Source organism: Penicillium taxi, assembly GCF_028828555.1.
Source record: "Penicillium taxi strain IBT 34144 chromosome Unknown utg000002l_segment0_segment0, whole genome shotgun sequence".
Classification (NCBI taxonomy): Eukaryota; Fungi; Ascomycota; class Eurotiomycetes; order Eurotiales; family Aspergillaceae; genus Penicillium; species Penicillium taxi.
In genome coordinates this window covers 3,471,176-3,489,778 of record NW_026643204.1, presented here as the reverse complement: position 1 = coordinate 3,489,778, position 18,603 = coordinate 3,471,176, and the positions used below count along the sequence as shown (strand labels likewise).

Here is an 18,603-nt window from a genome sequence, read left to right as displayed (position 1 = left end):
AGGAATACCATTGTATCAAAGCAGTTTGTCAATTGGGACAACCTCCAATTTTGATTGGAAAAGCTGTATTGTGTTGTCAACTTTGAAGACCAGAAGTCACCGGAATATGTGAGGAATGGGAGGACATAAAAAAAAAAAATCATAGGATGAAAATTAATATCTGAGTTTTCGTTTCCAATGCCCTGTGTTTGATATTTGAAATTATCCCTTTCCCTAAAGATAGGTAGAAGTTCAACGTTGGTATTGTGCTCGTACTCTATACTATGAAGGCTAACTGAACGACGGTCTCATCCTTAACCAGCCTTCCTGATTTCTGACATTTCCCTCTTTAATGAATCCAGGGTCTCTATTCCAAGACTTGGAATAAACTGTTGAAATTTTTGAGCATATGAAAGCACTAATAACCAAGCTTGGAAGTCGTACGTGACTATCATCTCCCTTCACTAATAAACAAACCACCTTATTTCAATATTCTCAATGGCATGTTGGGACTTTTCTACTACCCCACCTCGTGAACACGGGCGTCTCGCTTTACCCTTAGCTGTGCTGTGACTGTGATGCAGGTCAATCGTCCTATCACACAGACTAGTGTGTGACAGCCGACAGCCCATCCCCAGTCCACATCCGCTCATTGGCGCAACAGGCCTGGGGACTTGACCTCTGGCGCTTTGCCGCCGACAAGCATTGGCCAAATGCAACACAAGTTCTCTCTGCGCACTCTCCATTGATTCGGCCTTCTGCACGCGAGCGATGTGTGATTGGGAGGAGGCCCAGTGGCCCAGATACAGACCGGCTCATATCTATCGCCGTTAATCCTCATGCTGATTTTGACTTTTCAGAACTTCTTCCATAAGCAAGCAGCCCGTTCTTGGCTCTTTGGAATTTCTCCAGAGATTGAATGTCGTAACCAGCTGGTTCTGGCCGTATTGTTTCTTACATCTGAGGTTCCTCTCTCGGTCGCTTGCCGCCCTCTCGCATACTTGTAAAGGGTTCGGCTTTTTAGGGCAACTCCCAACCACCACCATGCAGTTCTTTTTTCCAAAGCGGTATCGAAACCACCGGCTCGTGTTTTATTTGATGTTTGTCGAGTTCCCATTTGTAGTTGTCACCTTGACTTTGAGTGGTGTTGCTTCCCATAACCTCTATAGCACTTTGCTATGGCAGGATGGCGCAGATAATGGGTTCAACAGTGCCCCAGATGAGGCACTATACGCTGCTGCCAACTATAAAGCATACAAAACTCCCATGGTGTGGTCTTCGTTGTAAGTCGTGACATCTCTCGAGAAACACCACACTCTTGCTGACTTCAGAATAAGCCTCACCGAGTACAATCTCGTCCTCGGCGTGCTGGCTCTCTTCTTCTTCATCGCTAAATTCCCCGTCCATTCCATGCACTTGTTTCACCCGCCCCTGGCCGCTATAATTCACCTGGGCTGCTTTATCCTCTTTATCATCTCCGTAAGATACCAGGCAGGAAGCGATATGTCAGATTCGGCACACCCACAACCAGGAGCGCCGTGGTATATTACCAAGCCATGCAGTGTCGCCCACTACTCATCCAACATCGGATACTGCAAGCAATCCAAATCACTGTTCGGCGTTAACATCGTCCTAATGTAAATCTACCTGCTCCTGACAGCCCGGAAAACGCAGAAACCTAACATAGTCACAGTTTGATTTACTTCGCAGAGCTCTGCGTCAGCATCCATTCTTGTTTCATCACCAAGAAAGAAAAAGCCGAGATATTGGCCGAGAGAGAGGAAAAGCGCATCGAGAAACACTTTGAGGAAGTAGTCCTCAAATCACCCGGCGGCATCCCCATGACGCCTAAATTCGGCCACGGAGGTATGGCTCCTCGTACACCAGGCTTCCCGCCAACAGTAGTCGGTGGTTCCATGAGCGGTACTCCTCCTTCATCGTTTACTCCTCGCACGCTAGCCTTCAACCGACTTGGAAGTCAGTCGTCGGATCTTCCGCTCCGCGATAATTCCGCTACCTCAACGCCCCACATACAGTCTCAGCAGACTCCGACAGCAAATTCTGGAGGGCTTTACTTCCCGCCGCCGCCAAAGAGCAGCGGGAAGAACTGAATAATGCGCGAGTTTAAGACCTAGGTAGCGATTTGCTTATTTAGCCGATTTTTCATGATACCATCTTTTGCTGATTATATCCACTACGCTCCTTTTTTTGACGGGCTTCTACCGATTGGCGTTGATACTCTATAACTGTGCACTTGACTTGATTTACTGGTTGGCCTCAGCATCAAAACAAATGAAATAAGTAATGTTCTCAACAATACACGATTTAATTCCAGTGGTTCGGCGTCTCAATTGGATTCCGAGGCCATTGTAATGAATGAACATTCTTAGTGGTGGATTAAGACACGCCCAGGTGTATATACCCTGTTACTCACATATGGATGTAGGTTCTGATTTCCATGCATGGTTATTGCTACCTAGCGAAAAAAAAGGGTAAGAATTGAGAAAAATTTAATCTATGTTACAAAGGAGTCTCGAAGAGTGTAGGAAACCCTTAAAAGCCGAGGCTTCTTGCGAAACCCGAACTGGCTCGCCGCTCTCGCTCTGCCTTTCTCCGCTGCTGCGCGAGATAGTACCCACACCCACCACCAGTGATGTATCCACCAAGGTGGGCAGCGTGATCCATCTTAGTCAGTCGGGACAACGGGAAGGTCGTCAAAAATCGAGCAGGGGTGAACATTCCAAACACCTCTGTAGCGACTAGACATGCCAGGAAGACCCAGCCCTGCACCCAGACGGCCTCTTGCCATTCACGCGGAATGATCCATGTCGTGATTTTTTGGCTAATGTAAAATTTAGATGCGGGTATGAAGAATACTGAGTGTGGGAAAGACTTACTTAGAGTAGTACATGCACCATGCAGCAACAATGCCACCAGTGGCGCCACTGGCGCCAAGAGAGCTCATGCCGAGAGCTCCGATTAGGACGCTGCGAGATAATGAAAACAGAGCGCCAACGGCGCCAGACGCGAAATAGATTGCCAGGAAGTTTCCACGGCCGATTTCATCGTGAACTATCCGTTATGAGTGGATTGCTTCTGTAGAGGTAGGGCCAGGTAATAATTGCTTACCTTTTGTTCCAAGAAGACCTAGCACAAACATATTCGTGGCAAGATGTCTCCAGGTCTGGTGGCTGAATACACTTCCAATCATGCTAAGTGCACTGGGGTAGAATGGCACGATGACAAAGTAACGATTGAGCAGTCTCCATGAGGGTGGGATGTACTTCCATAGTAAAGTGACCGCCACGTTGGTTCCGATAATTGCTGCGATGGTTGCGGCGGCCGGAGGAATATCGGGCCAAAGACGACTGCCCTTCACTGGAGGCTCATAGTTCTTGGCGAACAAATAGCAAAGACCGAGAGTAATAATAGTGAAGAGGATAGAGGAAACAAGACGTTGGGACTGAGAAAATATGTCAGATTCAATGGCAAGACCTGTGTTCGGGTAATTCATACGGTGGTGATGGTCAGGGCCTCGGGCTGATTGTGAGTCCCAGCAATATGATGCTTCTGGACCCAGGCCAGAAGGGGTCGCTCACTGGGGTCCGCCCGCGGACGAGCTACAAATGTCAGCAGGTATCATCAACATCTTCCGGCAGTAAATACCTTCTGTCAAGGCCGACTCCTGGTACTGCTGCAGGGCCGTGTTTCCTTGAATCTGGCGCTGTAGTTGTTCCCGCTCTTCATTCTCGCCTTCCAACCACTTACGGCGCTTCTGCTCTTCCTGCGCAAGAAGTCGTTTTTCATTGTGTTCTCGAGCTTCTTTGAGGACACTCTTTCCGTAGATAGAATTATTCTCGCCAAGCTCTGCGTCATAGGATCCGCTCTGTGGTTTATAGAGACCGAGCTGTTCAGCGCGTCGCACTAGCTTCTCCTCGACTTCCCGCTCCTCCCTTTCAATGCGCTCCATAATTGCAGCATCTTCATCGATCGGGTACTTCTCGCGGAGCCAGTCTAGAGCAAGGTCGATGTGTGGCTGGGAAACGGTACGGCTAATGTCGACGGGAAGGTCTAGATCCAGAGTGCCTTGAAGTCGACGGGCATGCAAAATCGCTATGGTTCTATTAGCCAGCTTTGGAGAGAACTTGATCTGGCCAAAGATAGCTTGGATCTCCGCATTGGAAAGACGCTTATTGCCCGGCAAGACATCTGATGATTTTGGCGCAGGCGCGGCTGTGGTGCGTTTATATCTTCGCTGAATTGGAGCAGAATTCTGGAAGCACTGAGGAAAAAGCTGATATAAAGTCGGTCGATCGGTTCGAGAGTGAGCGTTTAGAGGATTCACTTGCCGGGTCGATACGCTGTATTGACGGCATGGCGTGATGTGTAGATCGCGACAAGCAGGGCGGAAGATCGTGGGCAGCATGCTCGAAGCTCGAGGCCCCGAGCACGGAATCCGCCATGCGAGCCAGACCGCATTGCTCATAATCCCGACGCTGGTGAAGTTCCCTGCGAGATGTGAAAATGGCAAGTTGATGACCGGTCAGAGGTTGATCCGATATCCGGGGAATTGGTGGAAAGTGGAGATTCGGACTTTCCATACTCCATGCTTTCAGCAACAGGAAGTTGTAGTGAAGTGCATACAATTTCATAGTCTTCATACTTGTCATGTGGGTCATATATTGACGTCTGAATGCTCATTTCCAAGCTCGAAAGGAGTATAGTGTACGCCGTGCATTGGGTTGAGCCTGTTTTCTTCGTTCATGATCACATACATCACTCAACATCTAGCTCTGAGCTATGAAGTGACTTGAGGGCTAGACTCAATTCTTCTTAACTAAATTTGACCAGTTAGTTCGTAATTTGTGGGGAATCAGGCATTGATGCAGATGGAGACACCTTCAAGGTTGGCTTCGACGCCAACAGATAAGCGATAACCGGGTTTCAACTTCGTTGCGCTTCGTCATGCAACAAACCTTTGAAGATTGACTCCTCACTCTTGAGTTCGAATTTTACCACAATTGAGCATAAATTGCCCCGTATGTCGTCCTCGTCGCAGGGGAATACCCCCACCAGCTCCTCCAGATCTGGCTCTCACACGCCCCAGCAAAATCCACCCTATAGCCAAACCACTGCATCCTTCTTTTCATACCCTGTCAGCCACGTTGTTTCTGGTATTTATCGACGCCTCACGGACACCAGCATAGCCACCATGCCATCAGCGACACCATATTTGACGTCTCCCGAAGTTTATACCCCGCATCGAACAGCCTCTCCATTCCAGCCCCCACCCCTCACACCTCTCAACCTAACAATACCAAAAGGCGACTTGCTCCAGCAACAGCTCCTGACAACTGCTTTAGCGGAGGAAATACGATTACTTGTTCCTCCACGCCTACAACTCGTCGAGAACTGGCGTCTTGCCTATAGTCTTGATCGCGACGGAGCCTCTCTGTCCACACTTTACGACAACTGTGACGAATATTCTCATCGCAGCCCGCGGGCGGGCTATGTCCTTGTCGTCCGCGACTCCTCCCCCTCTGGCGCTGTCTTTGGTGCATATATGACCGATGCGCCCCATCCAAACACTCAATTCTTTGGTACGGGCGAGTGCTTCCTCTGGCGGGCGAGCGTGCTCCCCCTCCTGTGAATCTTGGTCTTGCATTCCAAAGTGACGGTCCCCAGACAGAAGAAGCTCTTGAACGTGCCGGCCTCCCACCACCACCATCCGCTGATACCACCCACGCTGGACGATGGAGTACTCTGCGCAATGACACGCCGAAATCGAAATCTGGATCGCCCTCTCATAACTTGAACACGAATATCAAGAACCATCTTGCGGCGGCGAGTGGTGGTGTTCTGTCTCCTCCGTCGCCATCGTCTATCAACAGCCCGGGAACTTCTAGCACCGGGACAAGAACACCCGAGCGCATTCGCTTCAAGGCATTTCCATATAGTGGAGTGAATGATTACATGATATTTTGTGAGACTAGCTTTTTGAGTCTCGGTGGCGGGTTCGTTGATACTACTTTCCTTTCTGTTCTATTCTTGAACGTGCTAACTAACCTATTGTAGTGACGGCCACTATGGACTATGGGTTGATACGAGCCTTGAAAAGGGCGTCAGTGCATCCTGTCAAACATTTGGTAATGAGCCTCTCTCCGACGAGGGTATTAAATTCGATATAATTGGCGTTGAGGTGTGGTATGTGGGTGCATGAGCCCTTGATACGCCATAACAAGTCATATCAAGTCACGTTCAGCCATATAAAACAGATATACCATGGAAACAGCCAGGATCTGGAATGACACATGAATACCAAAATGAAACATGAATAGCATTGAAATCAGCTGAATAGAAAGTAATAATGATCCAAATAACCTTCTCCACTCGACTTGTCAATTCCAGTCTGGAAAGTCCACTTAGGAAGGGCTTACTTATATAGACGGCCCCAGGATAGCTGTAAGCTAGATAATGTCAAGAGACTAGTGATAGACGTTAGTCATGGCGAAATATGGCTAGTGATGGTAATACCTACTACGCCTATCCATACCACTCAGAGTTGCTAGATGATTGAAAGTCATTCGTGATTGAGGGGACCGCTGTAGCCACGATTTTCATGTCCAGAGCGCCCAGTAAAATGACCAGGCTATTCCTATCAAGACTGCGACCAGGTGTAGTGAGACACTTGATCGCATGGTCTCATCGTTTCCATGATGATATTTTTCAACATGATATTTTTTAACATGTGTTGGAAGAACATATGGTGGCTGATGTTGTTGTTTGTGCTAAATGGACGTTGCGTATTCAATGAAGAGAGATATATTGCATAGATCCTTGCAGCTCGTTTGACCGACTCCTGGATGTTGCTCAAAAGCAAAGCTGTATGGAAGAAGATATAAATCAATAGATTAGCCCAGGCCATTTATATTTCAAGAATATAAAAAATAGTGGTACGGGCCGTTAGCAAATTAAGGTTGTGGGGCGCTTGAGTATCTAGTCCGATGCCAGATCCGATCCCCTCGACCAAACTCCAAAGACCAAGCTACATCTGTTAAATATGATGCATGTGGAATTTTATGGGCTATTTTCAACGAAACCAAAAAGAGAGGTAGAATTTGAGGTAATATGAACGTAAATCAAAGACTACTGACGGGACTCCTTTCAGTAAGTGCGAGAAATATGACGTGACCTGATGAACAGCCGATCGCGATGTATTTTGCTGATAAAGAAAAAACTTGAAATAAATCATTGGGTCTATAATCAGCAGGCAGCCATAAGAGGTTGACTCCGCTATAGGTTATCCACGAGCAGTCTTGACTTAAGCCATATCCATATTGCTCGGGCGATGGAATCGAGTTATGTCCTACAAGTGTGACAGAAGCTATATCAAACGTCCCCATATTCGTGTGCAAGTGGTTGAAATTTGATTTATCGAACTGGAGAAGATAACGGAAAGTGACACTGAGAGTTGACACGCTCTGGCCAGTAGTAGGATCCCAGATCCTGACTGTCTTATCACTGGACGCTGATGCGAGTCGGCTTCCATCTGGCGACCAGACAACCGAGGTGACCCTATCACTATGCCCCTCAAGAGTGGATAAGCTATGGCTGGTAATTAGATCCCAGATCCTGACTGTCTCATCATCGGACGCTGATGCGAGTCGGCTTCCATCTGGCGACCAGGCAACCGAGCTGACCGAATCACTATGCCCCTCGAGAGTGGAAACGGTCTGGCCGGTAGCTGGATCCCAGATCCTGACTGTCGCATCACTGGACGCTGATGCGAGTCGGCTTCCATCTGGCGACCAGGCAACCGATCTGACCCAATCACTATGCCCCTCAAGAGTGGATAAGCTTTGGCCAGTAGTTAGATCCCAGATCCTGACTGTCGCATCAACGGACGCTGATGCGAGTCGGCTTCCATCTGGCGACCAGGCAACCGAGCTGACCGAATCACTATGCCCCTCGAGAGTGGAAACGGTCTGGCCGGTAGCTGGATCCCAGATCCTGACTGTCGCATCACTGGACGCTGATGCGAGTCGGCTTCCATCTGGCGACCAGGTAATCGAGGCGACCCTACCACCATGCCATTTGGGAGTGTATAAGCCCTGGCTGGTATTTAGATCCCAGATCCTGACTGTGTAATCCCAGGACGCTGATGCGAGTCGGCTTCCATCTGGTGACCAGGCAACTGAGATGATTTCAGTATTATGCCCTTTGAGGTTGGATACGCTCTGGCCGGTAGCTGGATCCCAGATCCTGACTGTCGCATCAACGGACGCTGATGCGAGTCGGCTTCCATCTGGCGACCAGGCAACCGATCTGACCCCATCACTATGCCCCTCGAGAGTGGAAACGGTCTGGCCAGTGGCCGGATCCCAGATCCTGACTGTCCCATCATTGGACGCTGATGCGAGTCGGCTTCCATCTGGCGACCAGGCAATTGAGTTGATCCCAACACTATGCCCCTCAATAGTGGACACGGTCTGGCCGGTAGCTGGATCCCAGATCTTGACTGTGTAATCCCAGGACGCTGATGCGAGTCGGCTTCCATCTGACGACCAGGCAGCCGAGGTGACCCTATCACTATGCCTCTCAAGAGTAGATAAGCCATGGCCAGTAGTAGGATCCCAGATCCTGACTGTCTTATCACTGGACGCTGATGCGAGTCGGCTTCCATCTGGCGACCAGACAACCGATCTGACCCAACCACTATGCCCCTCGAGAGTGAAAACGGTCTGGCCAGTGGCCGGATCCCAGATCCTGACTGTGTAATCCCAGGACGCTGATGCGAGTCGGCTTCCATCTGGCGACCAGGCAACCGAGGTGACCCTATCACTATGCCCCTTGAGAGTTGACAAGTTCTGGCCAGTAGTTGGATCCCAGATCCTGACTGTCGCATCAACGGACGCTGATGCGAGTCGGCTTCCATCTGAAGACCAGGCAATCGAATTAAACAGAGAATTATGCACCTCCAGAGTGTGTAAACAAAGACTCCAAGTTTCTTCTACCTGTGGATCATTTAAGACCCAGTCTGGTCTCTCTCTATAAAAAGAACTTCTTGTGAGGCTTCTTGTTGGGCTAAAGAGAAGAGCTGAATAATATACTTGTAGAGGGCTGCTTTCAATTGCTGTTCTGAAATATCGAATGAACCTAGAGGCATCTTGAGCCCGACGAAATAGAGCTTCTGACTCAGTTTTCTCCTAAAAAATTAGATATATAGCTAGAAAATATAATTGTCCATACATAAGTAACGACATACCTGAAGTAGGGTCTCAAAATTTTGCATCGCTTGGATACCGTTTGTAACACTTCCCAAAATGCTAAGAGCTTCGAGCCAGTAAAGAAATTTCTGCTGTAGAAACAGACCCATGCATTCCATCTCAATAAGGCTCAGCTTATAGGTTTCATTGCACTCGCTACCTTGTAGATGGTCCACCCAATGAACGCATGCGTACTCAGCCGCTGCTAGTGGATTTGGGTTGGGTTTTTTGACATCCTTAATCGGAAATCCAGGTAACTTGATATCAAAGATATCACGCCGAAGTGTTTTGAACATCACGTTGAGAGATCGTGAGAAAATCATGCGGTGCTCAGCTCCTATACCTCTAGGAAGTATCTCATTTACAGCTTCCCGGAGAAGAAAATCCTTTGCGGACTGATGAACGAAAGTAATAGTATCTTGTCGTAACGTCAGGAATGAACCACAAAGTGCAATAATTTCCTTAAGCAAAGAAAAGTCATCGGAGTCATCATCAGGAGGTTCAATAAGTGAAGCAAGTTCGTTTAGCGTGATAGGCCGAAAAACTGTTGACATGATTGCTAGTATTTTCTTACAGATCTCGGCATCTTGCGATTCGCAAACCTGGTCAATCATTCGACCATATAGAGCATCTAACCCAGGAGGAAATAACTCTAACTTCTTAAGCACGCTTGTTCGTATCTTTTTAAGATTCTGACACACCAAGGCCACCCATAGGAAGGTGCCTTGCGAGTTTGACAACAAGTAGCTTTGAACAGCATTCCGAGTTTTATCGGTATAACTTTTGGTTTTCGCTAATCCACGAACTTTATGTTGAATAAAATGATTCACTGCGTCAGATACAGACGCTTCGTTCAGCTCTAATGAGACCGGAGATAGCTGGGTTGCAGTGTTAAGTCGCTCGGTGATGTCAGGCCAGTTACGGCTAGACAAGACCCACTTTATCGGTAGATTGACTGATGATTCTTGGATAATCAAGTCAAGAAGGGAATAGAGCCCACTTGTGCACTCGTCTAGAGCATCAATTACCAAATACGTCATCTGTAAAGCCGGGTCTTTCAGAATATCTTTGAAGATCGTCGAAAGTGCATTCCATGCATTAACATCCTCAAATAAAGCCTTTCCAGCATGGTCGTACCGAGCTCGCACATGAGGAAGGAGGAATGGATGCTTTTCGACAAGTAGATATATTAACCCCCGTAAGACGGATGTGGCGCTGTTGATTCGCATGTCAGTAGCCTGACAGAAAAAAAACGAGATGTTCGCATTGTCCCCATATAGTCGTGTCAACTCTTCGATGATACCACAAAGTAGCATGGTCTTGCCTTTGCCGGGATCACCTTTGATCCAGAGGAGACGATTGCTCTGGTTGTCTTCCCATCTTTTAAAGTCCTCGTTGTCAAGAATCCAGCCATACGAGTCTTTAAGCAGTCCACCTTTAGTGTTTTTTATCCGTTCTTTATCATCGAGAGGATTGGTCGTACGCAGATCCCGAAGGCAAGCTCGGTTTAGCGTTTCCGATTGTACTAAGGCCGTTGACTATTTAGTCATGTTCTATTAAGGTTGTGTCTTCCACTAACCAACAGTGATATTCTCGACATTGCCGTGTATCACTCCTGCCTGGAATCCAGAATTTATACTATCGTAGGAGATAGTGGTTGCCATGATTGTAGCCCGATGGTTTTGAGCGAGACAGTAAGCCCACTGCTGAAGCCCGGTTTCCAGCCCACCCCGCTATCAGGTGATCTATCTAGACGAGCTAGGAACAAACCGTCTTGATTTCATAATCCATCTTCGCCAAACAGGGCTTCTTTTCATTTACCGTAGCCAGGAGTAGATGCGCAAATTTATATCAAAGATGAATTTCTTTAGCTCCCGTGGCTAGAAAGCTCTCATCAGAGTGATGAACCTTGATGTTAACTGTTCACTGTGAAGTAACAATCGTATCCATGTTCTGGAAAGTTGCAATCACACCAGTGCTGTTATTTATTGTTACAAAACATTTCGAGATCATGTGACAGGCTAAGTCTAAGATGGACTGGCGTATTTAATATTATAGTTTAAGAAAGAAGAGAGAAACCATATCCAAGTTGCTTGGATGTGAGAAAGTTCGGGCAGCATTATTCTCGCTGCTGGCAAGATATTTCCAGGCAAATACTCTGAATATTCTGACCACGAAGTGCAATAAGCTTCGGGCCAAATTTGTCAGCTCGACGACCTTGTCGATTTTAATGGACACGCCGTTGCGCGAGAGGTATGAAGTCAATTTGGTATAGCCTTCCAGAGTTATGGTAACCCCTGTAACCGTGGATGTAAGATATCATCATAATAGGGATTACTTGAATCTGGACTCTGGAGCATACAGTCTAGTCTATAAATTGGAAAGCTTGATCTACGACTTAGTCAAATATTTTAGGCATAGAGAATCATAATTCATGAATGAGTATAAACTACTTGACCAAATACAGGACGGGAATTTGAGCATAGAGAGTCCGCCTGATCATGTTTCCATGTAAGAAGTAGAGTAAAAGATTGATCATCAGAATCAGTCTCTATATTTAACGACGAACGACAATCCCTTGGCGACGGACACCGCTGCGAGCACGACGGTACTCCTCATCACTATCCTCGGACTCAGAACAAGAGGCATCAGATGACTCAGTGATATAGCCACAGCGGCTACCACCGCAGTCAAGCTTGACACGATCCCCCTTGCGGGTGATACCGTAACGTTCACAGTGGCACTGAGAGTGGTGGTCGCTCATAGAAGACAGAGAGGAGGGGGACGTCGAGCCCGAGGATCCGGAGCGGGACGAAAGTGACGAACCGGCCGAGCTGGGCGGGCTGTTTGAGTAGGAGTACTCGTCTGAGAGACGGGAACCTGCAAAGCGGCGGGTGAGGTCGTCGACTGTTGGGGCGCCGAATTCGGCTTCGCGGAGCTGGCGCGAGGCGTAGGGCTTTGATGGCTTTGGGTGCTGGATCTTGGACGGCGAGAGAGCACGGCCGGTGGCAATGTTGGTCGAGGTGCGGCGCTTGGGGGCACGGTCTCGGCTGCTCTTGCCTCCAGGAACATCGAGAATGTTGAGCTTGCGGCCTGTGGTGGGCTCGACGGTGTACTCAACCGCTGGGTCGTGGGAAACGTGGTATCCATCCATGATATAGTAGTACCAGTAACGGGTTCCCAGTTGCAGCATTGAGGACTGGAAGCGGAACTTTCCAACCCAGGCACCGGGCTTCTCCTCTGTAGAGAGGGGTAGCTGGCGGGCATAGTTGTCCCAAGAACCGACGAGGTGGACGGTCTTGACATTGGACGAGGTGCGAAGAGAAAACTTCAATTGAATGGAGGCCATTATGAAAGATATAGTAGCAATCGATCAGAAAGGACGTTGATAACAGAGATGTCGTAGAGTTTTCGGAGTAGACAAGATATAGAATCAAAAACTGCCGGAGTTCTTGATTGTAGCTATGTACTCTTTGAATGGAACCGGTCCACGACAAGAATATGAGCGAGATTAAATTAACTTGATTTGTTGATAGAGTTGAGACAAGGCACAACGTTGACCGGCAACGATGATAGAACTTGTGGTAAAATAGTAGTGATATTCGAGAAAGATGGCACTGCAAGGCGTAATATGACACAAAAGAGCACAGCTCGTTTTGTGTTGGTTTAGTTGGTTTTTGGTTGGAAAATAGTATTAAGAATAATATAAGAAGAATAGAAAAAAAAAGAAACGGACAACCAGTGCCAGAATCTTACTCGAATGGGCAACTCAAACAACAAACAACTCGCTGAAGAAAGAGAAAGAAGAAAGAATCCGCCTGGGCGGCTATAGGCATCTTTAAAGGGAATTACTTCGATCAGCACAGAATGTTACTCAGATGGTCCGTGGAGTGTGGGTGAGTGATGGGTTCGGGAATGGGCGCGTATTGGGCTACGATGGTTGGTCCGTTGGTGTGTTATCACTAATATGTAGTGATAAAAAGTCTACAGGGTTTATATCCAATAAACTACCACACTTTGACGCTTCCAAGCTATCGGTGAGACCGATTTCTTGAATCAGCCACCCATTGTTCTCACCTCCATCCTGGTTTCTGCATGTAATAAGCATGGTTCGCTGCAATGAATGGATATCAAATCATCAAGAAGTCAGACAATCGGAGCCATTTTCGGCGACCCGTTTCCTTTTTAGTTGAAACCCCGCTTTCTGCCCGCCATTTTCTTCGTATTATCTTCTACTTTGCAGGTAGAAACGGCTGCTCTGATATCACGTCCACACACGGTTAAATTTACTAGAACAGAATAGATTATTGGCCAAAATCGAACGGCAGCATAATACAGAGCTGTTGAAGTCATTTTCAATAGCTTATGTTATGAATATCAGCCTAAAGCCTCGTATAACTTCTCACGGATAAATTTGAACACGAGCCCTTAAATGTGGTTTGTATGCAGCAGGCCAATTAGTGTTAAAAGTGGCTAGGACTCACGAGCTGTTGAAGAGGTACAGTGCTTATGATCAAGTGAGTGCCCGTAAATCGGTCTTACCGACTCATAGGTCTTGTTGAGTGCCCAGGCGGTGGCCTGTACCATTTCTGCAGCTCGACGAAAAATCGAATAGAAGACGATCGACCCGTCAGAAGATTGTATTGTTTTCCACAAGTCACATCCTAAACAGAATACCCCACGGCTCCATATCTTGAAGTAAGCTTTCTTTCGATTTTTGACTTCATTCTTAGACATAGATATTTAGCATTAACTAGTATACCTAAGTAACGTAAATTCGCCGAGGAGTCATGAGATATTGTACTTACCCCACATCAATCCATGTGAGGGGTAGGTCTACATCACAGATTTCCTCTTTTTGGTGGGGCTTTCCTATCTCAGCTGCCGCCGCTTTTGTAAGGGCGCTCAGTAAGTGCTGCTTCTAATCACTCAATGATTACTCAGACAATAATTGAGCACTCAGTCCAAACTCAGTCCATACCCATAAAGCTCTTTGCCCATACCGTTTATTATGCGAACTACTTTTTGATGGCCATCATTTCTCACCGTACACCTACTTTCTGAGAGGTTGAGTCTTCCAGTCTCGTTCCCCTCTCAAATTATACCGCACTAGAGTACGATGACTTCATTGGAAGGCATGGAATCTATCTATCACGGGCGGTGCAGGAGAAAAGTCTCCCGTCATCTCTACTTACCAAAGTATAAAATGGAACTATATTTCTGCTCCAAGCTTTCAAGATAGCTGTTTCTGTTTCCTATCTCACTTTCCAAATACTGTTCTACATGAATAGTACTATAGATTGATTTTTCAGCTGGATAGCAAAAAGATAAATAGCTTTGTGCGTAATCACCTCTAGCTAACTAAGGAAGCCTAAGCACAATTGTTCACTCCCTTGATGGCGCTTGAGGATGCTAGAAGATTCCGTCTCCACCTGATTGGTAGTGAGCAAGGCCTCGAGAACTACGTGCTAATCGCTATAGACAATCATGTCCGCAAAGTTATCATTGAGCTATGTAAAATCGATGCTGTCCAAGACGAGCTCGGACTTGGAGATGGAATCTTGTTCGACAATCCCACTAACTATTCCATAGGTTTAATCCACGTAGTGATAGCGAGGTAAATGCAAAACAACTAGTAGGTATATATCATCCCGACCTGATCGGCTTTATATCCATCGAGTCGACGGCAATACTAACACCCTCCCCACGACGGTCGAATATAAGCCGCCCTACAAGCTTTCTGTGGAAGCTCTTTATATGGGCTAGGGCAACTATAGACCTATGGGAATGCATGTCCAGGATAAAAAAAAATCACTACGGATCATATAGACAAATTATAATATAATGTAGAGCGGCCTGTGTGCTCCGCTATTAGGAACCTTGGAACTATGTCACGACTTAGGAGGGACTCAAGTACTCTTATATCACTAGTGGGGTGGTTCTTATCCTTCTACAAGTTCCATACGACGACCTTAGCAAGTCGTACTACTTTTTTGTGATCCTGACAACGAAAGAGTCCTTAGAAGGCGTGGGGAATTGGGTACTGGATGAAATCAATATATTTTACTACCTCCAACAGATAAAAAGAATGTATGGAGGATGTGGGGAATTAGGAACTGCAAGTGATACATAACCTTGGAACCTGGCTAATGTTTTCGACTTCAAATTTTACCGCAACGGTTATGCGGTGTGCCGGGAGAACTCAACAAACCTCACGATGTATTGGATAAACGGTTTGGAAAAGCTTCATTAATGGATACGTTATCCTGGTCGAGACATGTTCGGTTCTCAGTCTTCAGTTCAGCCAGCCTTCCCAGCCCACAAAAAACAACATTGAGTGGGGGTACTTTGAAGTAATGCCTCCTAGGAGGAAATTTTATATGTACATCCTTTGAATGCTCCCTCGAGCTGGCAATTCAATTGAATAGCATTGATGTACACGTCACGATACTGCAATCAGCTAGTGTGCATCTATCGTAGCTTTGTCCTCTTCTATGCTCTTGAATGAGTGCAGACGATATAACATGGTGACGTGTAGTTGCAGGTGCCGATTGTTCGAACCTTGGAATTTTACAAGAATAGTTGAAACCCCACTTTCTTTCTTCGGCATCTTTGTTTTCTCGACCTCTTAACCTCTTTTTACCTCTATAATACAGCGGTTGACTATTGATTCAAAAAAAACTGAATATGGATACTCCAATCATCCCGCCGAATGACCCGAAAAGTCCGCGATGGCTTCTAGACCTACAGGAATGGAAGATTTTTCCCTTCACCGAAATTCCACAAGAGCAGCTAGACATCGAAGGCTATGGGATTGTGTCTTATACCTGGGGTTATATCCAAAAGGATGAGCCTGCCTCAGACCCTCCTCGAGGCCTTTTTTGGGATGTTCCTGGCGTCAAAACATGGTCCCTATCAACGGCAAAGCGGGTAATGGAGACAATAGGTTGTCGATACATTTGGTGGGACTGGATGTGTGTTCCTCAAAAAGGCCGTGGCCTGAGAACACTAAGTGCTAAACTTCTCCAAGTTCAAGCTGAAGAAATTGGGAAGCAGATGTTGGTCTACCTACTCACAAAGAAGTTATTTTATGCTAATCGACTTTTTGGATCCAGGCATATATATGGCAAAGCCAGAAAAAGCATAGTTTGGCTACATTCGACATCATGGACAGAAGAGTCGCCCCTCAAGGTTCTGGTTAATTTGAAATCACCAGATGGCAAAGACAGCGATCCAGCAGAGATGGAAAACCATGTTGAGCAAGTAAAACTTCATCTGGACGCCGCTCATAAAGAGGAATATTGGTTATGCTCAGGATGGACATTACAAGAAGGCGTTTTACTGAATGAGACCGACCTTATTGATGGCAGTGGCAGCACGCTTCCTGGTGCTAATTTCTGGATGAGCGACCAAGCTACTGTCTCAGATCTCACTGTTCCCATCACGAAGCTAGCCCATGATTTGGCCTTCGGATACTTTATCAGAACACAAGGTTACGAGCCTGATATAGGTATACCAAGTTCTCCCACCGCTTACATGCTGTCTGAAATGCCCGCAACTTGGTTACGTCAATCATTGCAATTCTTCATGTCATCGGGATTTGTTGGCTTCTGGAGGCAAAACCCTCTTTATATACTTTCAGGCAAGCGAGGCAGATATTTCCGCTATGAAAAGGATTCCTGCTGGGCTTTAGTGGGTGCATTGGGAATTGACGACATAGATATCACCTACGATGATAAAGTTCCCATGGAAGAAGTCAAAAGGAGACTACTGGTGGCACTGATTGACAAATACTCATGGAAGATGCTGTCGTTGCCCTATCCGGAGTTCCGCTTACAAGACAAAGATGGGCCAAATACCATTGAAAGGGGTTTCAGATGGACTGATGTTGCAGATGGAGTCATGCTGCCCATTTCTATATTTGCTGTGGAGCAACAGCCCCAACCAGAGTCTTTTGTGCAAACCTTGCCTACTCTGAGCTACACCCACGATCTCCGCATCAAACGCAATGGGTGTGAGAGAATCACCCTTTATTCTGCCTCAGAAGACGGAAAGGCTTGGTTCCGCCATTATCGCCAGGATAAAGATGGTCTTAAGATTGTTTCTGCTAACGACGTTGCTTTCGACGAAGACGAACTCCTCTCCTCCGCGTGGCTGCTTCCAATGCATCATGTCAATATGAAAGCTGGCGTGTTAGGGATAAGGTGTCTTTTGTTGGTGAATTTTAATCACGGAAATTCGGGGAATGAGCCGGCGCAGGCTGGTTTTGGCGGGATCTTAGACCTAAAGGTAGTTGGACAGCAGAAAGTTGTGGTTGATGAGATTATACTGAATAGCAACCCGTGAATAAGTAGTAAAAAGTCTATAGGTGCTACATCTAGGTTATTGCCAGTGGACACATAACTCATGATAGGAGTTGCAACACATAGACCTTGATTTCTATAGTTGATATCGGAGCTCGTACCCAAACGCCGGGATACTAGAATTATTTTTCACTCGATGTCTAGCTTATTTGGAGTACACGATGATCTCTACACTCTTTTACATCTTTCAAGGTACTTCCAGATCGTACATCAAGAACGGCTCGAGTTGTACAACCCAAGAGCCATTTAGGAGCGGATGTTATTTTCTACATTTATGAGATACCGACATCTTGACCGGCCAGTCGCCAATCACTCACTCCCATCCTCAGGCTCGGGTGAAGCCAGGTACCTCACCATCAGACGCAGGGGCTCTACCTCGGTATTTGTCTCGGCTTCACCATCGGCAACAAGCACCAGATCATTATTGTATTCTTCAGTTCTTACCGTCCCAAGTATGACTTTCTTCTAGTCGAGCGCGATGATTGTAACCTCCCCTCCCCGCCTTCTCTAATGGGTTCCATCTGGTCCATGGTCTGCGTTACGGAAATTATTTGGAAATTGGCGCTATATTCCTTGTCACCGAGATACAGAATGGATGTTTCGAGCATGCTCGGACAAATTTCGGTGGCGCTGACCCATGTTTCGGCACTAGGGCGATATAAGGCACCTCTAATCAACTAATGCAGGATACCATCGAACACCACAGATTTTTAAACAGTGGCTATAGATCAGGCAAAGAAAAATGACGAAAGTGAATCAAGTGATTCTTCGAAACGCTGGTTCCTACCAGGAATACTTGCAGTTGCTGATGCTTGGTTGGGTCGGTGGAATCTCCCATAATGAAGCCACCGGGGTCTTTCCATGTGCCAAGGGATAGTCTGCATTTTCATTCGTTAATTCCTATGAGATTTAGTTCCACTATCTTCTAAAAGTTGACATCATGTGACCACTGAAGCAAAAGATGATATAGACCGAGTAGCTATCATTTAGAATAT

The 18,603-nt window shown here is 46.7% G+C and overlaps 6 protein-coding genes across 6 annotated transcripts; 3 read left to right on the top strand and 3 right to left on the bottom strand.

Annotated features, from left to right (window-relative positions):
• Positions 1-1,023: 1,023 nt before the first annotated feature.
• N7495_003215 (uncharacterized protein) lies at positions 1,024-2,090 on the top strand (the record flags this gene model as incomplete). The annotated part of the gene is made up of 3 exons (XM_057205884.1): positions 1,024-1,262; positions 1,317-1,616; positions 1,673-2,090. The coding sequence occupies 3 exons, from the start codon at positions 1,024-1,026 to the stop codon at positions 2,088-2,090; spliced, it is 957 nt and encodes a 318-aa protein (XP_057066491.1).
• A 442-nt stretch (positions 2,091-2,532) lies between these two features.
• Positions 2,533-4,486, bottom strand: N7495_003214 (rhomboid protease PCP1; the record flags this gene model as incomplete). Its single annotated transcript, XM_057205883.1, has 5 exons — positions 2,533-2,821; positions 2,877-3,051; positions 3,109-3,442; positions 3,496-3,599; positions 3,646-4,486. Coding segments are annotated over 5 exons (1,743 nt in total), but the record flags the coding sequence as incomplete, so codon positions are not given.
• Positions 4,487-5,020: 534 nt separating this feature from the next.
• On the top strand, positions 5,021-6,199 carry N7495_003213 (putative oxidative stress response protein Oxr1; the record flags this gene model as incomplete). The annotated part of the gene is given in 3 exon segments (XM_057205882.1): positions 5,021-5,579; positions 5,591-5,993; positions 6,055-6,199. 3 exon segments carry the CDS (start codon positions 5,021-5,023, stop codon positions 6,197-6,199), a joined length of 1,107 nt encoding a protein of 368 aa, XP_057066489.1.
• Positions 6,200-7,242: 1,043 nt separating this feature from the next.
• On the bottom strand, positions 7,243-10,909 carry N7495_003212 (uncharacterized protein; the record flags this gene model as incomplete). Its single annotated transcript, XM_057205881.1, has 4 exons — positions 7,243-7,272; positions 7,350-8,993; positions 9,245-10,770; positions 10,825-10,909. The coding sequence occupies 4 exons, from the start codon at positions 10,907-10,909 to the stop codon at positions 7,243-7,245; spliced, it is 3,285 nt and encodes a 1,094-aa protein (XP_057066488.1).
• An 893-nt stretch (positions 10,910-11,802) lies between these two features.
• esdC (GTP-binding protein EsdC) lies at positions 11,803-12,594 on the bottom strand (the record flags this gene model as incomplete). The annotated part of the gene is made up of 1 exon (XM_057205880.1): positions 11,803-12,594. One exon carries the CDS (start codon positions 12,592-12,594, stop codon positions 11,803-11,805), a length of 792 nt encoding a protein of 263 aa, XP_057066487.1.
• A 3,338-nt stretch (positions 12,595-15,932) lies between these two features.
• N7495_003210 (uncharacterized protein) lies at positions 15,933-17,591 on the top strand (the record flags this gene model as incomplete). The annotated part of the gene is made up of 1 exon (XM_057205879.1): positions 15,933-17,591. One exon carries the CDS (start codon positions 15,933-15,935, stop codon positions 17,589-17,591), a length of 1,659 nt encoding a protein of 552 aa, XP_057066486.1.
• Positions 17,592-18,603: the final 1,012 nt, after the last annotated feature.